We start from the raw sequence: 19,936 nt of genomic DNA, 5'->3' as shown, positions 1-19,936 counted from the left end.
GTAGAGAAGGAAAAGTACTCTGGCAATGCGTGCACTCTCAAATTACAACACGCCCTGGCATCGAAATAAAGCCGCACTGGCATTATGTACGTATAGAAAGCCAAAAGCCATTACGCTGGGCATCGCTTTAAACGATCTTTAATGCGCTTGAGTGTTGTGGGCGAAGGAAAGCCGGTTCTCCCGTACGCGAAATTTCGTATGCGAAATTCCTACCACAAGGGCTGCTAGGGGCGCATACGCAGTGTTCAATATTATTTGCAATGCAGTATTCTGTAGTCAGGTACAGAAATTATAGGTAAACCTTAGCACCTCAATATTACATATATACCTGTGTATTGTGGAAACGTAAAATACAAGAGCTATATTTGTCCTTCAGAAACATTCTGGAGTCAAAAGCGCGAAGAAAAAAAAAAAGCCACTTTTCTTTCTACTTTCAAGGAGACACATTTTTTTTCAGCGAGCTTCATTTATAAAGGAGGATGTACGTTTCTCTCATTTGCTGTCTTGCACGCAGCCAGAGACACTGTAGAAAAAACTTGTGCAATATGTTGCAGCATCGCAGTGTAAATATTTCCCGTCACACCTACTTCACTCTGTGAAGAAGGTTATGTAGCAACGTGTGGCGTGTTAAATCAAACACCAAATACAGCAACAAAAGCAGTTCAAATTGGTGATACTGCAAGTCAATAATAAGAAATTTATCAACTGGCAGAACTTACGATATTTAACTCTTTGAAACGATGAACCAAGATTGAATGAGTCATGTCATCTGGGTAGTTACGGAAACTATTGACTTGGCAGCGTTTGAAGTGTCTTATACATAGGCAACTAAGCAGTAATTATGAGAGCGGGCCACTAAATAACAATTAGCTATTACATATCCAAAATGAATTGTCATGAGACAGATTTTAATGACTAGAATGCAGTAAACATTTGGCTTTTTTGTCTGCCTCTCAAATATGGCACTTGAAGAACATTCCTCTTGTCTTTTACTATGGCTATTGCTTAGAATTTTTGCTCAGGTAATCTGAAGTGGCGATAGGCTTTATTCACGGTGTAAAGAATAATAACTAATACCTGCTATCTGTATAGGCTAAACAGGTTCAGACAGTACCAATATCTGCACGAATCAAAGCGATGTCAACCACAGAAACAATCGAGGTGAACAGTCGGGCCCATTTTAATTTCTGTGAGCCAAGATACCAACAAATCATGTATAGTAGTTCACGAATGTATTTCGGTCGGATTCCTGCTCTAGCCGCGCACTACACAAAAATCCAGGCAAGAAAAACAAAGTATGCCATTTCACACGTGAGCAGAGGTACAAACTCACAAACGTAGAGTTTTTAGCAAATTCAAAAATAGGCTGCCCTCACACAGCAGCGGCAGCAGCGGCAACGGGACACGGACACCAAATAACTCTGCTCTGCATTTTACAGTGGCGATGCTTGGCGTGCCTGCGGTCTTTTTGAAGACACATTTCTGAGGCGGCGACGTGTCCTGGATTTCAAGCGGCATCATTTCAACGTGTACTTCCTGGACGAACCTGGTGTGAAGACGCGTTTTCTTGGACCACGGAACTGTCGAGTGCTGACCAGCGGCCCCCTTTTTTCGCATTCATCGCCATCTGTCTGCACGGTAGTCTACATCTTGTGGGCGGATGCAATTTGAGTGCGGCACATTTTGGCAGCAGCGGCAACGGGACACGGACACCAAATAACTCTGCTCTGCATTTTACAGGTTGGTGCTATTCTTTGGCATTTATAAAACCGAGCCAGGTTGATCGCGTTGCCGTTGCTGCCAGAAAAGTGTCTTTTGTCTTGCATATTGTTGCTTTGGACTTGTGTTGCACCTGCCATTTGGATATGCATGCCGCCTGTAACCACGAGCGATAGAACTGAGCTGATGTTAGGCGTCGTTCATAAGGCCTTCCACTACTAGACTTTCATTTATCTTTGTTAACGGTGTATGCAGTGTGTACGAGTATAAATTTGTAACTGGGTAGCATTCGATACGGTGTAGATTACCATGAATGAAGAACTGAATCCCCTTTTATCGCTAAGTGAGGGGCTGAGCGAGAAGCCTCCTGGCACAGTAAAAGAGCTAGCGAAGACTCTAGTCGACCTTGTGCAGAAACTTGAGTCTGCAACTACTTTCATTAGAGCTGACATCAGAGCTGTTGCAGCTGATAACAAGGTTGCGCTCAGCGAACTACAAGAAGTTAAGGATTCCATGACACACATGAACTCGGTTTTTGAAGGCTTGCGTGTAGACGTACAGAATGTTGTGCAGGACCTGACAGCTGTCAAGAATGAGCAGGCAGAGCACCGGAAGGAGACTTTGCGACTACGTAAGGAACTAAGTGAAACGCGAAGGGAGGTAGTCGAATTGAAACAGTATTCTCGCCGAAACAACATTGAAATCAAAGGTGTGCCGCAGTGCGCTGAAGAATCATTACCTGACATGATGCTTCAGATAGCGAGTCACCTAAATGCTGATCTTAAAGCAGAGGATATCGATGTCATTCATCGCGTTCCTACCAAAAAGAAAGATCAATCAAACATTGTCGTGAAGTTTTTCTCTGGAACGGTTCGTGACCAGCTGGTACAAAAGGCAAGAAGACAAAGGCTCTCTACTTCAGTCTTAGGGTTCGAGGAGGGGAATCCACTCTTCCTGAATGAACACCTATGCCCGGAGTACAAGATTCTCCTTGGTAAAGCGGTACAACAGAAAAAAGACAAGGGCTGGAAGTTTGCCTGGGTGTCACAAGGCAAGATTCTAATGCGGAAAAGTGAAAACTCCCATGTTTTTCATATAGCTTGCGAAGAGGACTTAGCTGTAGTTGTCTGAAAGTGGTTTACCAATTTTATTTTATAACTTCATCTAACAACCATGGCTTTCACGGTTGAACAAGTAAACAATGTATTTACAAAAGGCTCACGCTTTTCCTTACTTCATTGTAACGTCCGTAGTGTTCAAAAAAGCCTTGACTTACTTCTAGCATTTGCATCTGAACACGAGTTAAAATTTGATGTTATAGCTCTATCAGAAACCTGGCTGAGAAAGGGTGATGAACTTTCTATTCCTGGATACAACTTTGTATCAAGCCCTAGAGAAGATAACCGACGTGGTGGAGGGGTGGGACTGTTAGTTAAATCTACTATATTGTTTAACATTATACCTGAATGTGGGACCAGGAATATAAATGTTGATTCACTATTCATTACATTGTCTGGAGGAATATCGGTTGGTGTCATATATAGACCCCCAAACTCTGATATGACCCAGTTTTTAGACTTCATGGAGAGTATACTGAGCGATATAGCGGACAAACCAATGGGCTCTGTTTTAATCACGGGCGACATGAACATCGACGTATCTTCTAGCATATGCAGCGACTACGCATTTTTGTTGAAATCATATAACTTTGAGAATTTAATTTCTGATCCAACAAGGATCACCGCTACATCAGCAACTGTAATTGATCACTTAATATGCAATGGTACGGACAATGTCTTAGCAGGGGTGTACAATACCACTATAACAGATCACTCGCCAATCTTCTGCCTGCTGCCCATGAATATGAACACTCCCATTCGAAACAGGTCTGCACCAATTGCGCGAATTGATTATCAACTATTGCAGGAGAAAATATACAATTTAGATTTCAACAACGTGTATCATACAAATGTACACACTGAATTTGAAAATTTTGTTGAGGCTCTTGAGTCTGCCATATCGCAATGCACATCATGCACTACCCGCAGGTACGAACAACCTTTGTGCCCGTGGATGAATGAGAACATACTTGAGGCTATAAAAGAGAAGGATAAATGGTATCATAAGTGGAAGCGTCAGAAAGAAAACGTTTACTATTCAAAAAAGTTCAAATCCTCCAGAAACCATGTAGTGGCATTAATACGGATTAGAAAGAAAGAATACAACTCTATGCTAATAAAGAGAGCACAAGGAAACAGCCGGAAAATGTGGGACGTAGTCAACAATGTGATCGGTAGACAATTAAAACAGCACGTAGTTCCTGAACACATTGATGAAAACACAGTTGATAGGTTTAATAATTACTTCACAAACATCGGCCCAGAGCTTGCAGCTAATATCCCTAATCTATCGTGCTCTGTTAATGACCCGCGTGTTCATGACACTTTCTTACTGCAAGCCATTGACGATTGTGAAATCACAGCAATTGTGAAAACTCTCGCCGCAAACAAGGCAACAGGACATGACGGGATTACAGTGAGAGCGTTAAAAGACAACATTCACCATCTTGCACCATTCCTGGCAACACTAATGAATCACGCAATTTACGAAGGTATTTATCCGAATATTTTGAAGATCGCTAGAGTTACACCAGTTTACAAAAAAGGGGATTGTAATGATCCAGGCAGTTACCGTCCAATCTCGGTTTTGAGTATCATTAACACTGTGTTCGAAAAACTTATCGCAAAGCAACTAAATGACTACTTGGAGAAAACTAGAATCATATCTCACTGTCAACATGGCTTCAGGAGTAACAGGTCTACATCTACAGCAGTAATGGCATTGTCTCAGGAGCTATGTTCATCTTTGCATAATAATGAAATGTCCATAGCCTTGTTCCTAGACGTAAAGAAAGCATTTGATACTGTTAATCATAACATTTTAATTCAGAAGCTAGAGCACTATGGTTTTAGGGATTCCACTCTTGATTTCTTTACTAGCTACCTTACCAACAGAAAACAATTTGTTCATCTAAAACACTTCAAATCATCTCGACAAGCTGTCTGTGCTCGAGTGCCCCAGGGGTCAGTTTTAGGCCCTGTGCTGTTTTCTATTTATGTCAACGACTTTCCTCTCTGTTTGCAGAATTCAAAAACGGTGATGTACGCTGATGACACTGCAATAGTTTTTACAGGCAAAACTCTAACTGAAATTGAGGCTAAGACACGCGATTTAAGAAACATCTCTGCATGGTTTAAGGCAAATAAAATGACATTAAATGCTGTGAAAACAAAGTACATCCTGTTTAGGTCAAGGCACAAACATATCACAGATACGCGATTACATATTTACCTCGACAATGTTTTAATCGAGCAAGTTGACACCATTAAATACCTCGGCGTAACCCTAGATAAGAACCTTAATTGGCATGAACATATTGATAGCCTGTGTTCCAAGCTTGCTTCAGCTTGTTACATTCTATATAGAACACGGGGGCTGCTAGACATATCTGTGCTGAAGATAATCTATTTTTCTCTTTTTCACTGCCATTTGACGTATTGCTGCGAGTCATGGGCTAGCACATACAGATCTTACATTCATCAAATTATCTCTTTGCAGAAAAGAGCACTAAGAATATTAACATACTCTAATAGGTATCAGTCCAGTGCTCCTTTGTTCAATAGGTTACAGGTTTTGCAGTTTCCATTGTTATATGAAATGAGAATCGCAATGTTAGTAAACAACATTACACAAAATAACTACCCGCTTTCAATTAATATTTTTGTGTTGCCTATCAGGAGCACTAGAAATGCTAGCAATATTAACTTTAATTACCCGGTAACCCGCAATGCCTATGGTCAGCGCCTAATTCAATACTGCGGGGCGAAAATATGGAATAGTGTACCACTCGAAATTAAAATGGCTAACAATTTCCTGTTTTCAGTTAAGCGCTTCTACTTCTCGATGATTGAGAATTATGTTTGTTGATCTTTTTATATCTGCTGTTGAGTGTTGCTCGCTATTACTTTGTTCACTGATCATTTATAACCGAGTCTTATGTTGGTGTCTTCTGTTGCTGTTATAACAAATGTGTACAATGGGCCTATACTAGCTTCGGCTATTGGCCCAGCAGTTTTTGCAAACGTTTTGTATATGTTATGTGAAAATAAAGAAAAAAAAACACACCATATCCTTTGCAGCGCGAAAGTATCTTCAAAGTTTAATCACACTTTAGAACCGTATTAAGCTTTATATTTGAACATTTATTATCCTTCTTGCTTTTCCTTTTCCTTGAAGCACTATCATTGTAGCATCATTCTTGGTACCAAAGCACTAAATTTAAAACGTTTCATTTCTTTCTTTCATCCTGATCTGATCGGCCAGCCTAATATTTGTCAAATCAATCGCGACCGCATGCCAAATGCCGAAAGGAACATGATTAAAATAGGTGATGTGAACTTGAACTGTTTTTCCTATTTCCAGGGAAGAAGTGACGGTGCAGGAATAGACACTGAATGCGGTTCAGAAGCTAGTTCCAGCTTTCCGTGAAGAACGCTAAAGGTGTTAACTATCTCTGAAAAGAGAACGAGGTAAACACGTTGCACACAAGCTAATGATTTAATCTCGGCGCCGTCAAAAACTTACGAGATATCTCAATATTCATTACGCAGAGGTTATAAGAGCGCAAAAAATTTACCATAATGGCAACACGTTTCGTACCAAAATACAGGCTAGCCGTCTTTCGTGAACCGACTAAACGAAATAGGGATTGAAGGAATCATGTATGCTTGAACTTTGAATACCAGACAAGAATACGTTACAAGAAAACAGCAAATTCTTTATTGACGTGGATACTGCGACATCTGGTGGCAGGAATATCAATAGCAAAGAAAAACAGTTTTGCTGTCACCTGTCCTTATCTGACATGCAAATAAGTTATAAGCACCCTGGCACGCGTACCTGCATTTCAAATAGGTTTTTTACAATTATTCCCTATTTACGCAGGTAGCGAACTAGGTTCATGCATAACCACAATGGCGTCGAAGAGTGGTGAAAGAATGGTAACTCAGTGTTGTCAAAGTAAGCGTTGTTTAATTTATAACAAAATGAGAGAAAGCTTGGTCTTTAAACGCACACAAAAGATTTATTCTGTCTGAAGGCATTCCCACGTGGCTCTGTTTTTACAAGCCGATATTTCTGAAAAAAAAAATACCCACCTCAGTGGTTTGAACAGCTTCAAGGTTGACATAAGAGCGCCTCTGTGAGCCTCCAGGTTTCAGTGTAGTGTCACCATTTGCATGAGTTTCAATTTCTATACTAAAACACACCAAGCAACAAATACAGCCCGCGAAAAAGTATGACAACAACGAACAGGAAGCAACTGTCTGATACAAGTGTGTATTTTCCTTTCTGTAGCCCTTTGTAATACAACGTAACGTTATCCTATTCGCCTTAAAAGTGAAAAATAAGCGCACAAGCGCTATATCTTGGACGATAGTGTAGATTGAGGAGCGTGATTCAGAAGGAAGTTTCAGATTTGTCTGTCTCTTTGATGGGACTGGGCCACCGCACTTCTGTCCTCAGAACCACACTACGAGACTTGTATTGGAGCAGCTTAACGCAAGTTCACTTTGACGAAACACCTGCGATCACAACTGCCTCCTCAATGCGCAGCTTTCGCGGAGTCCATTATCGACGTGCGCGGCAAAGAGTCTCTCACAGCCTGCTTCCAGGGAACTCTCTGCTTTTGGGGAGCCATGGGGAGTCTGGCTGACGTCATCATCGCCACCTGCAAGCATATTCTCAATTGTAAAACAGGGCTAATAAGTTTGAAAGCCTTAAGCTTGAGAACGCACTTTGAAATAATCCATTGTAACTATAGACGGAATTGTGCCCCGAAGCTTAGTGATAGTTTTCCTAATCCCATTTTCATAACACCTTCATCGCAAGGGTACGGTTTGCGCTGATAAAAGCTTTCCAAGAGTGACTTCTAGAGTGGCTGGGATAACGTCTTCGTTGGGTGGCGTAAACCAAACATTATCTAAATGAAAACCAAACTGCTCTAAGATATATACAATAAAAATTATTTATTATTTGAGATGCCCACAAAAAAATTACCCACGATTACGTTCCTTCCTAATACGAAATTTGAGCGCAGCGCATCAGCTGTTTCACCTTTTCGATAGATTTAGGCAAAGATTTCGAGCAAAACACGTATGTAAAATTACAGACAACGTTTTTTTTTTTAATTTTTCACATGTATTCCTTTCCGGAACACTCCACTAACAGTTCTTGGCTGTCATGAAAGAAGCTTTGCGGTCGGAGAAATGAAGAGAGCAATTAAGTTATCGGGAGGTTGCGGGAAGCAACGCATGGGCCCGTAGGAATATTGCTCGACGAACAGATAGCAGCGACTGACTGATGGCGCTGACGCCGCTAGCGAGTGAAGCAAGAGAGAACGGGATCACGCACCGTCATCCGCTGATAGCGAGCCGGCGTTTCGGCAATCGGAGAGCACCCTCTCCGCCACGCAGGAAGAGGGAAGGACCCCCTCCTCCTCTTTCTGCATGGCGGCGACGGTGTTCTACGCTATCACGTTGTCTTGACTCGCTAGCGGCGGCAGCGGCATCATTCAGTCGCTGCTAGCGCTGCCTACAGCGACCCCCCCCCCCCCCCCCCTTCTTTCCTCGTGTTCTCCGGTTGCTGCGCACGGTCCTGCCCCCATCGTTCGCCGCTGAGTGTACCCCCCCCCCCCCCTCTTCCTACGAGGCTTCGGTTTCCGAAGCGCCCGCTGGAACAGGAGGGATAAAAGGGGGCGGCACTGGTTACGAGGCCGACTCGGCCGATGCCGACGCTGACGACGACGCCGACGACGACGCCGACGACGACGCCAAACCCAGGAAGGGGCGCCAAAGAGCTGCACTCTAAAAACGAAATGCTGCTCTACAGGCCCTGCATAAGTCGGTTTCAAAAAATATATTTCTCCCCAATAGAGCAACTGCCCCTCCGGCAGCAAACATCATTGTTGCGGCCTTCTTGCTCAGGTTTCGAAAAACCTCAATACTCTTGCCCTTTAGTATAGACAATGTTGTTGCTCTCCTTTTTTGGCATTTAGCCCTACTTCAGTGATACGCACCGCCTGTAGGCAGAGCTAGCGCCCTTTTAAATTCGGAATAGAGCTAAACATTCTTCACATTTTTTTTAGTAATCCACCAACTGTGCTATGTGCAGTTACTATCGGTAGATCGTTAATTTCGTTAATGAATAAAAGAGTTAGAGTTCTATCCCTTGGATGTAAATGTTTTCAAAATAGGTTTTTCCATCTTGCATAGCATGACCTATCCTGTCTTTCAGGAAACGCGCAGACCACTTGCAATAGGCTCATTAATGCCGAAATAAGGCAGATTTCTGATTTGGATTCGGTGGCCATATGTAACGGGTCAAATGTATTTATCGGATATCAAAGGGAATGGCATAGACTGTTTACAGGATCCTGCAGGAGCTCCACAGAACAAAAAAAGGATACAGTCAGTTTCCACGAACAATGCATGTCAGCAGAAGTCACATCTTCATATTCATGAAGGATGTTTTTAAAGACAAAACGCGGCGTTGTTAAGAGAGACGGTAAGCTTGTACGGCAGTAAGGTGGTGCTGTACTGTACGGCATGGCGCAGCTCGGCCTAATGTGGTATTTGATGATACGGAATGGCATGCCAAGGCATATTACGGTATGACATGGTATGGTATAATATGGCAGGCTGGTACGGTATGACATGGCGTGGTATAATATGGCATGATGCCATGTGGTATAATATAGTATTGTTGATATGGCATTGGCATGAAGAGAAGAGCTTCACGGGCTATGACAAATGTTACTCGTGAATGACAAAACAGCCAAAACAGAATCTTCCTAATATAATCGATTCGGGCCTTCCTAGGCTTCTCGGTGCAATAATGTCATGCAGGAACTCGCTAGAGGGCAATTTCAGCGTAGTGATATGCGAGAAATAGAAAAAAATTGAAAACTTTGGCATCATAATCGTTAACGGGAATTTGTAAACTATGTTACTTGAGCAGTCAAGTTAACTTCCATGAGTCACTCTCCGGCGCGTTTCTATTTAGCACTCCGTGAGAGTTAGCCTGCTCTCTTTCCTACATACAGATTGATCAAACCTAACGTTGACTGACGGCCCACAAGAATAGAGAAAAATAGAGATAGGCGAATCCAGCGTGGGAACAGCAAATATAAGTTTGAATTCGCTTCTTGTGAAAACATTCTCAGTAGGCCATTACGCAAAGAATGAGAGCAATTAGTAGATATGCAGCTGTGCTTGCACAATCACTTTTCAAGTCTTTTTTACATTCGGAAACAAGATATCACTCACGAAGAGATTACGAGAGCACACACAGGTACACAGTCGCTTATGCTCACATGACGCACCTCTTAGTGCGCCATGACAACAATATAGATGCTGAAGCTCAAGGCAACGACCGACGTCGACAGAATGGCCAAGGAAGACGCCTTAGAAGAACCTGAAAAAGAGGTTAATAGCAGGAAACACTGAAATCGCTTAGATAGAGCAACAACCATTTACACCTCGCTAAATATTTGCAAATAGCAAAGGTGGTTATGGTTAATGTTATTGCTAACATCTGTGCTGCCGCATGAGCAAATGGTATCAGTATCATTACCTGACATTTGGGAAATCACTCTCATATATTTGCTAAGCGCAATGGAACAGTGCACAGATATGTTGAGATAAAGCGGCATTACCTGCTCAAATAAGTTCTCAGTCGCGCACTTACCGATTCTCCGTTATGCTCCGTCATCCGAGAGCCAACGCCATCACCTACCCGTTGGAATGAGTACGCACACGCGCTTGCCTTAGTGTGAAGTTACCGATTAAGATTGTCAGGCAGGTGCATTCTTTTTAATTTTTCCCATTCAATACAATTATAAATACCTATATACCACGGGCTTAATCGTTTGTGGCAGCAAATCTCCAAAGGCCTTCTGGCAATCGAGTGCAATTTGCTTAAATGATGTTTCTAAAAGCACTCTGACCGTCTTGTCTCTCAGATTTTTTTTTTTTCGTTGGCACAGAGATTTCGAACTCATGGTCATCAGTCTGATAATTTTATCGAATTTGCTCCTCTTGACACAGTAACGAGATGGAATCCTTGCAATCTCCTCCGGTAAAGACATAACAGACGGCTTATCGGTGAACACGCCTGGTAACTTTCAATGTTTTCGCATGCATTTCAGCATCTTTATGGCTGTGAATAACAAGAAGGATCCGCACACTGCAGAAAGTGGCAGTCTTTGAGAAGCCAAAGCCACAAGCAATTGACCATACTGGTGATGAAGACTGCTCGTCTTTCTGTCATCATGTGCTGCCTAAACGTTCGGCCAAACTGATGATCTAAAAATATCTCCGTCAGGAACCGAGCCATTGCCCCATCGAACCCCCGCCGAGCGCACAAACCACTTGGCCAAGCTCGGCATTTTTTCATTTTCTTTCAGAATGGAATTTACTACACGCATTTAAATGTAGAAAATAGCTCATGGGAAACCGATTGTAATTCTCCTTATCTAGCGTGAGGATAGACAAAGGTAGCGATGACAACGACAATGCAGACACTGACAAGGACAATGATGATAGTAGCGATGAAAATGAGGGTGCAGTTAGGGAAAACAGTCCTGTAAAGTGGCTGTTGCCATTTCCTGTACTAGGCAGATTTAAGCACAGTTAAGTAATCTTTCGGTTTGAATCCTCATCAGGGTGTGAATACATATTATCTCTATATTCTTGGTTTGAATATTTTCTCAATGACGTCTGATAACGATTTTATTTTTCTTTTATTTTTCCGCAATCAGTGCAGCTTCCGGTATCAAATTTAAAATAATCTCAGATACTCCAGCAATCAATGCGCAGAAGAAGGTACACTTACCATAAGCTCCCCAGGTCAGCTCTACGGAAGACGAAAGTAAAAGCACAATGCGCACATTAGAAAGAATATTGGCCACAAGTGGGGAAGCATGCGAGTCTAGTTTTTCCTTCTTGTGATGGAGAGGATTCTTACCTTCATACCATTAAAGTGATTTCAAAAGAAAGGTGTTTCTTCTAGGGCATCTGCTAAAATTCAGCAATGAGAAGCAAACTACACTGTAAAAACTCTCTAGACTCCAAGTTTATTGCTGATAGTGTTTTGCTATCGTAGAAAAGTTAAAAATTGCATTTCCATCCCAGTTTAAACTACTCAAATTGAGTGAAGGAAGGACTCTAAAAGAGATATTTTACTGATCATCGGATGTTTGGACCATCCCGATCAATATTCATGAGCTCTATCTTAAAATATTCCACATCATCATATCCCCAGCGAAGCTGTTCTGTAACTCGAAGTGTAGGCGACTAACAAATCACAACAGCTCACCGTGTGCGAGGCTCATTCTGCGCGTAAGGGCGTAGTTGCTGTACGGTATCTCTAGCACGCACTCGAAGAGGTCTGCGAGGGATGGAAGCTGGCCCTCAACCATGTCGGCGTGCAGGGCCACGTCGAAGAGTCCGTCCGGCGTGGCCCTCGTGAAGGTTCGGACTCCGGCTTCCCCTGCCGGCTTCCGCGTGCCTCCTTTGATCAGGAACAGCTTCAGCTCCGGCTTGGGATAAGTGCCCCGGGCCATGCACAAAAGGCTGACCGTCTGCTCCGCAGAGTGAGACCTTGGCTGCTGGTCGAACGGGGGCGCCGAGCTGCTGTAGTTGAAAGCGAACGACTTTGCGGGCACTGAAAGACGAGATAATGAAATTAGAAGACAAGAATTCTGTAAGAAGATATTACTTCGGCGGCGGCGGTCGTGTTTTCATTTAGCGAAATGCAAAAGGCACCCGTGTTCTTCGTGTTCTCAAAAAACGTTATAGATATTCGGACTGAAGAATTTAATCCACATCTCTCCCCTGCAGGCGTATCAAAAAACCCTATTCACTTGGGGACATTAATTTTACATACCATATTCCACACGGCATCTTCAATTGTGATGCATTGCAAGGCATGAATATTCCCAAATGTTCTGGTTTTTCCACCTCGTCGTTTACGATTGCTAGTTTTGTCTCCCCTACCACGTTATAGTTTCTTAGCTGGTATTTGTAAACAAAATCTGTGTCAATCATTGTAAACGAGTGACTTTACTGCGCACGGTGCTCATATATAGCCTTCACATTTAGGGTGGTAATACACATGTCAGGTGCACCATTTGGCGAGGCTATTTATTATGACCTTTGCTTCAGTAATGTTATTCTAAAGCTAAGCGTCCTCTGGCAGTTCTATACGACACATTTAGCTTTTTATAAAGTGCCATCTTGTTCTAAGCTTTGCAACTGCAAACCCTCTCTACTATTTGGCTGGGGTCTTGCCAGCTCTCGCACAAGTGTCCACACTATTGTCATTAAAGTTGTTGCGAAAAAGGTTTCCCAAGGAGTTATAGTTATTCAAATTGAGCTCCACGACCTGAGAGAAAACTAACTAAACTGGTGTCATGGCCTAAGAGAAAACTAACTAAAAGAAGCTAAGAGAGACGACACGTTAAAGCAATCATAGTCAAGTGCGATACGGGAACAGAAAAGGACCGCGCAAAGTTACTTGAAATGTTCTCATGAAGTCTTTCGATTTTGAATGTCCACACAAAGTAACACGACCAGTTTCGTGCATGATCTGCATCTCACGATCTCGCAGTTTTGCAAAGCCGTTCCGACGAACCTAAGGTGGCGCACTACAGTTACATCTATCTGTGTTCTCTCGTGGTTGTCCTTTTTTGCCGATAAAAGAGTCATCAGTGCCAAGCTTAGCCACTCAGGGCCTTATGACCTACAATAAAAACACGGGAACCAAAGCGAATTGTGCCATTGATCGTGCTTTCGTCAAGCTGCGGAGTGATAATATTAGCAGAAGCAAGCTGGCAAACAGGTAACGCCAATTCCAGAATGTAGTCATCAGACTGACCAGTTAAAGCAAATCCTTCACAATGGGCATGCCGCCGTTGACCAATATATTTCCTCATAACCATACGTTTGTGCACTTAATAAGGATTCGGAATCTGCTAATGAAAATACTGCTTTAAAAAAGTGGTGTTTCAAATGAAATAATTTCAATTTTCGCTTAGGACGTCTTCACTTTTTGGCTCACATATGATATAAACACCGGTCTTATCTCACACCTCTGTAAAGTTATCTAGTGCAGTGTTCTGTAGTAAATCAGGTATCTATGCGGCATAATGGTACGAAGCAGTCTGTGACACTTTTGAAGGCAGCTAGCATATTTACTTCAGTTATAGCAAAACCTTTCACGGATATGGTAATGGTCCGGTGGTTTCATTAGTTTTTGCTTTGCAAAATAAGTCGGTTGTCGGCATTCAAATCTCGCAATTAAAATGTGCTTAACAACACTCTTTCAATCAGTTGAAATTTTAACTTTCCAATTTGATATAAATTACGGAAACATGCTTTTTCATAATTTTTCATCCTTAAAATAGAACTTTTAATTTTGAGAAAGCAGCTGCATACGTGGCTAGAAATCTCAGCAAGGCCTTCAGGCCCCTGCATGATTGTTTCGTTTATAAAACGAAAACGTTACCATGATTGATTCATTTAGCTAAAATGATTTTGCTCGTTCAGACATAATCACATATGACATCATTGCCAGAACGTTTCTTTCAACCGCAACCAATTGTTATAAGAAAACTTGTTTCGGGACATAATTAAACCAAATGCATTATCTCTGTTTTGTGCATGAGTTGAAGAAAGCCAGTTGTTGGGATAGAATAAGTCGTCCACACCGGCACACTCAATCTCTAACCAATCATTAGTCTACAACAAGTTGAATTCCTTTCTTTTCTGGGGGCAGGCTTGTTTCCATTTTTCTGTCAATCCTTAGCATTTACACTGCTTTAATATATCCTCCCCACTTCTCCCAATGCTTCTTCAAGCGCATCCCTCTAAACGACGACACATAAAATTACAGCTGCTAGCAATACCTTTTACCGCGTTCACGCAGCTTCAGGTGTTTTCGTTCCCTCCTGGCTGACAAAACCTTCAAAGTGGGTGTTTCGGCAAATCTGTTTTAGGGATGGAGAGGCAAAACCTGTTTTAAACTGTCGATAAGTGCATAAACAATTCTCTCAATGCTCAGAGAAAATACCATTAAACTTTTACGTGTTCTAAGCGCTTTGAAAGCAAAAGATGGTCCTCAGGCTGGTAGCCGGCCCGCTTCCATATACGTATACATAATAATGCTGATCTCCTTGTAAGTACCATTGATAGACCAAGTCGACTATCTCTCGCTTTGCAGAGCCTATTTCTTGCTCGCAACTGCATGGTATTTCTCGAGGACCTTCCTACCGAGGATTCCTTACAAGGCGCGTAATTTGGCCACCGAAGTTTAGTTTCCGGCATTCATATCGTTAACGGCTGCCTATACACGCTTATCGACCTGGTTCGACAGAGGCACACGTGGTCTTGAATTTCACATCCGCTCACGTTTTCTTTTACTAACATCTTTTATCCGTTTCCTTCCTTTTCCTGTATTTTGTTCGTCTTTTTTACCGCATTACTTTCCTTCCTCATTGCCTTCTTGCTTCTTGAGTGGTGACAGCCGCGGGATTGACGAAACCTCATGCAAAAAGGCATAGGAGAAGGCTGACATCAGCAGATTTACCAGCGAAGCGGACAAAAAAAGAGAAAATGCTGATAAAAACATTTGCTGCGTCTATGTTCAGCATAATAATTATATTTTTCTAATACATTTATTGCAGGCCTATTGAGTCATGTCTGTTTACTATTCCCAATCACCAAGGATTGCTTTATCTCCGACATCAGTGTATTCTAGCCTCTTTCTACCACAGGGATTTGCCTCAGAATAATTTTAATATGCTTCTGATGACTCGCGATAGGATTACTACGTAGGGTCCCTCCCAATTTTATATTCTGTACTCGAGCTCTGTCATTATTGTGCGCCCATCTGCGGCTGTCCAGCGGCCCGCTAGTCACGCAGACAAAGGCGACAACATGCGGTAAAATACCCGCTTGACAAAGGGGCGTTCTGCTCTCCTTTGATTTGGTGCAGTCGTGAAAGGCGTGCTCTAACGCTATTGTTTTGAGCTGTACTCTCAATTTCTTTAGCAGTTTGTTTTAGCTGACGACTAGGATGCGCACAGAAGGTATAATTACAGGATAAGACGTCCGATTTACTACATTTTGATGCCTAGAGCCACTGCAAAATACAACTTAGCCGTACCTCTTTGCATAGGTTCTGCATACCGTTACCAGTAAAATTGCAGTGAGCTCAATATATTATATAGTGCAGGTTAACGGAAACGTGTCGATGGAAATGAATTCGTACCATTAAACTTCATTCGCTAAATAGGATTTAGAGCTCATCAACGCAAGAACGTAAGTGTGTAGTAAAGTGTTTCTTTTGGAATTACACATCATTTCAGTAAATGAGGTTGAAAAAAGTCCCGCCTTAATTACCTTCACGAAAATAAATCGGCTGTGTGTTAAGCTGCCGTGCCATTGAACGCTGCGACCTTGCTCTTAAAATACTTAATAAAAGCTCCAACGTTATTTTATTTACTTACCGGGAAGAAATAATACGTGCTGTGAGTTACGCCACACCGTGCCTTAACTATATTATTTTCGTTGATACGGGCCTACGCCACACCGTTATTTAAATTTTCGGCTGAAGTTCTATGAAGCATCCAGTAATGCCATAAACAGTAGAGCCTCCCGGTTGCATCTGGGTGCTGCATTTTCCTAGCAGTTACAATTATGTGGGCGAGTCTCTGCATCACTGTCATATATATCCATGTAATAAAAAAATCCTCTGTTACATTTAACCTGGGGACGTTCCTTCATGATACATCGTGAACGGGAGAAAAAGGCGTTGGGCGGGCGGTGAATACTCTCGTGTGCAGCCCGCGTGAGCGGTCTTACGCAAGTCCGTCTGTGTGCGTGTAGTGTGTGTGAGTGAGAAAGAAAGAGACCGCAGCGAGGAGAGAGAGAGTAGAGAAAGAGGATCTCTTTCCCTCTGTACTCTCTCCTCTGCAGAGAGTAAGAGAGGGCGAGTCTTTCTCTAGCCTCTCTTCCTCTCTCTATATCTCAAAGAATCAGGAACGTTTCAATCCTCGCAGCTGGGCGGCCAAAATGCTTTCGCCTTTCTGCGCCTAAGGGGACAAGTGCGCCCCTGAAATGTTTTTGACCTTTAAGACTTCCGCGGTTCTGACGGTGTACGAGATCGTGGCCGAGTGCGTCGATGCACACAGCAGTTTTTTTATAAATTGATGATAAAAGTTTGTTTCTAATCAACATGCTCTTTTTTACAGCAGAGAACTGCGGTTTTCAAATGTCATTATACTGTAACTTCTAAAGCAGAAAGTCCTGCCAGGAGGTTTCTAGACATTTCAGCCAACAAAAAATACTACTGCTTGCCTATGCTACGACGCAGTTGAAACATTCGGCGAGTGCTTCCATGGTCGTGAACCTCACGTTGAAATGCCGCCTCTATAGTGCTGATGCGTCACACAGTCTCGCTGCTGCACAAACGTCTAGCATAAACCTCCACGCAGATGGCAGTCCAAAGAACCGCCACTCCCCCTCACTAGTAGAAAAAACAACGATCTCTTTTGTCTTTCCCTTTGCGTGTGTGTACCCTAACGTGCTTGCCCAGGCGCCGCCTGCGTGTCTTTGTGCCCGTATGCGTGCATGCACCGAGCGGACAGAAGAAATGTTCACGCGCGGAATGCTTTTATTTCGAAATGCTGCCTATCCGACCACCTGCCCAATTAGCTGAACTTCGGCCACCCCGAAGCACAAGGAAGGCTGCGATCAGGCCTTTCACCATAGAGGCCAGGAGCTTTCCGCTCGCCGAAGCCATGCAATTCTACAATAGAAGCGACGCAACATCCTATATGCACTTGGCCCGCATGCGCCGTGTTCAGGCAGGTAAACGCCGGGGTTAGTAGCGTGAGTCGAATTACACAGTTTGGCTGGGCCTGACCAATTATGCACCAGTAGACAACTTTAGCGGACCGTGCACCGTGTTGCCATCTGCTTGACTAGAGTACCGTGGACCACTCGCCGCCAGTGCAGACGCACGTGATCAGTCCGAACGCGTGGTAGCTCGCCTTGAGGGTACCGGATGGCTCTAGTTGCCCATTAGCTTTAGTGTTCCTGTATACGCTTTAGGAACACTAATTAGCTTAGCGCACGCCCACGGCGTCGGAACAAATCAGTGCGGGAGCTCTGTCGGTGGGACGGATTCAGGCACTCCGCTAATGCAGAGAGCAACACGGTACACGGTCTGCTAAATATGTCTATTCACTGTGGTATGCTATACGGTGCAAATGACGACACAAGCAGGTAACACAAGGTAGCACATTCCTGTGTTGAGAGCGCTGATGCAAAGATGTAGGCTATTTTCGCAAAAGCTACATCCTTGCCCTGCCACTTGCATAATAAATGCATGCTATTTATACATGATAATGAATATGCATGGTAACTCTGCGTGATAATTGAGTGAGAGGTGTTTCTTTGACCATGGATCATTTGTTAGTGCGCTCCTTTCCGTGTTGTTCTTCTCTGTGTCTTCATGTTTTCTGTGCTGTAAATACTTATACTTCATTTTATTTGAAATTTGGGCACAACCTTGTTAATATGATGCCTACAACTTAGGCTGATTATATTTAACGGACATTAAAGATGTGCGTTCTTTTACATTAATACTCTCGAATTAAAAGCCATGTTTATTTAATAACACTCTTAAATTGTGCGCACTCTGAAACCTAGTAATGATACTAACCACAATGTTTCACCACACCTAATTCTGCGATAAAGAAGGATGCGTTTATATAGCACCTAATTCTGCAGGGCAAAAGCGGGGTCATAGAGAGCTGTGTAGCCTTGTGCTTACAGAAGGTACCAAAAATGGTGAATATATGTTGGCATGGGTCTAAATTTTTAAACTAAATCGAACTTCTTTTATAAGCCAGTACCAGGTGCTTCAAGTAAAGATTTTTTTGTACTATCTACTTGAAGGTAACGCAAAAATTGAGTTACGGAAAGGGTTCTTATTTTGCATATCTTGTTACGTAAGATGCGCAAACATGTATATTCATTACGTTTCATTAAGTTGTTATGCTCATAACAACCTCTTCCTATTCTCGCCTATCTTGCTCTGTTGGTCTGCTGCACAATGTTTCAGGTTTTGCTGTTCGTGATCGCATATTCATCCTGCAATAATAACGCTTTCTCTTGTTTCCCACTCAAAAACCCCAAAGCTGTAGTTCAGGGGCTACAGAGCCCGACTGCTAAGCCACACTCAGGCGCTGCTACAGGTTTGAAAGCTTATGAACTGACCCTAAAGCGCTATGATGGCAGCCCAAACCCTGGCTGTTATGCCCGCTTTCAACAGATACGAAAAGCAAGGCGTCCGTGCACTGTGCAATGTCAGTGCCCGTCAAAGAAACCCAGGCTGTGAAGATTTCCGAAGCACATCAGTACGGCGTCCTTCATATCCTTGGTCTACTTCAGAAGTGTAACCTAGTGAATAAAACTAACCTGTTGTTCAACCTTTTTTTGTATTTGTTCAGGTTCTTCGTATTCAGACCACATGATCTTTTATATGCTCATATTGTATTGACTACCCCGATCTAACGAGCCTGAAACCACTGGCTAGCATTTCATTCCCTTCACATAGGTGTCTCTTTGACACCTTCCAGCAACCCTTATGCTGTTGGGGACATCCGGCTGAAAGTCTCAGGTGGTCTACACGCCCCATTATTTGTGGATGACTGGCGATAACCCAGTCCTCAGTGATTGAATCGCGAGGGCTATTGTTGATTTTGGAGCCAAATTTCGTTTGCATTCTTACAAATAGACATGAAATGACGAGGGAGACATGAAGTGACAACACAGGACTGAAATTAACCATTAGAAAAGAAAATATTGATACGTGGCAAAGTTAATCCGAGAAGCACCGCAGCTGATGAGACAGCACACAACACACAGAAGCATAGCAGCGCCAAACATCCCCTAGCACCAACCCTTGCTATCACTTTGTCTGCAGTCTCTATTGCCTATCGTTGTCTTCTGCCTTTTACAATGGCATACATGTAACAATATAAAGAGCCCTAAGCATGCGCAGACTCCCATGTACTGTTTTCATCTAGAAC

General features: G+C 42.9%; 2 protein-coding genes across 2 annotated transcripts in view; one reads left to right on the top strand and one right to left on the bottom strand.

Moving 5' to 3' along the window:
• Positions 1 to 2,028: 2,028 nt before the first annotated feature.
• Positions 2,029 to 2,850, top strand: LOC146186632 (uncharacterized). Its single transcript, XM_084608070.1, has one exon. It carries the CDS (start codon positions 2,029 to 2,031, stop codon positions 2,848 to 2,850), a length of 822 nt encoding a protein of 273 aa, XP_084464196.1.
• Positions 2,851 to 10,162: 7,312 nt separating this feature from the next.
• LOC146186631 (uncharacterized) overlaps positions 10,163 to 19,936 on the bottom strand; it is a 56,962-nt gene continuing 47,188 nt past the window's right edge. Inside the window, exons 3-5 of the mRNA XM_084608069.1 lie at positions 12,154 to 12,501; positions 11,671 to 11,691; positions 10,163 to 10,251 (exon numbers count right to left, since the gene is read on the bottom strand). Of these exons, the coding sequence (XP_084464195.1) occupies positions 10,163 to 10,251; positions 11,671 to 11,691; positions 12,154 to 12,501 (458 nt within the window). The remainder of the gene's footprint in view (positions 10,252 to 11,670; positions 11,692 to 12,153; positions 12,502 to 19,936) is intronic.

This window comes from Amblyomma maculatum, chromosome 6, assembly GCF_055883805.1.
Source record: "Amblyomma maculatum isolate TAMU_Amacu chromosome 6, ASM5588380v1, whole genome shotgun sequence".
NCBI classification, from domain to species: Eukaryota; Metazoa; Arthropoda; class Arachnida; order Ixodida; family Ixodidae; genus Amblyomma; species Amblyomma maculatum.
The sequence above is the reverse complement of the archived record's forward strand: the minus strand, read 5'-3'. Positions and strand labels throughout refer to the sequence as shown.

Bases quoted from the DNA above. Each gene is read 5' to 3' on its own strand.
- LOC146186632 (XM_084608070.1), top strand. From the start codon at position 2,029: ATGAATGAAGAACTGAATCCCCTTTTATCGCTAAGTGAGGGGCTGAGC.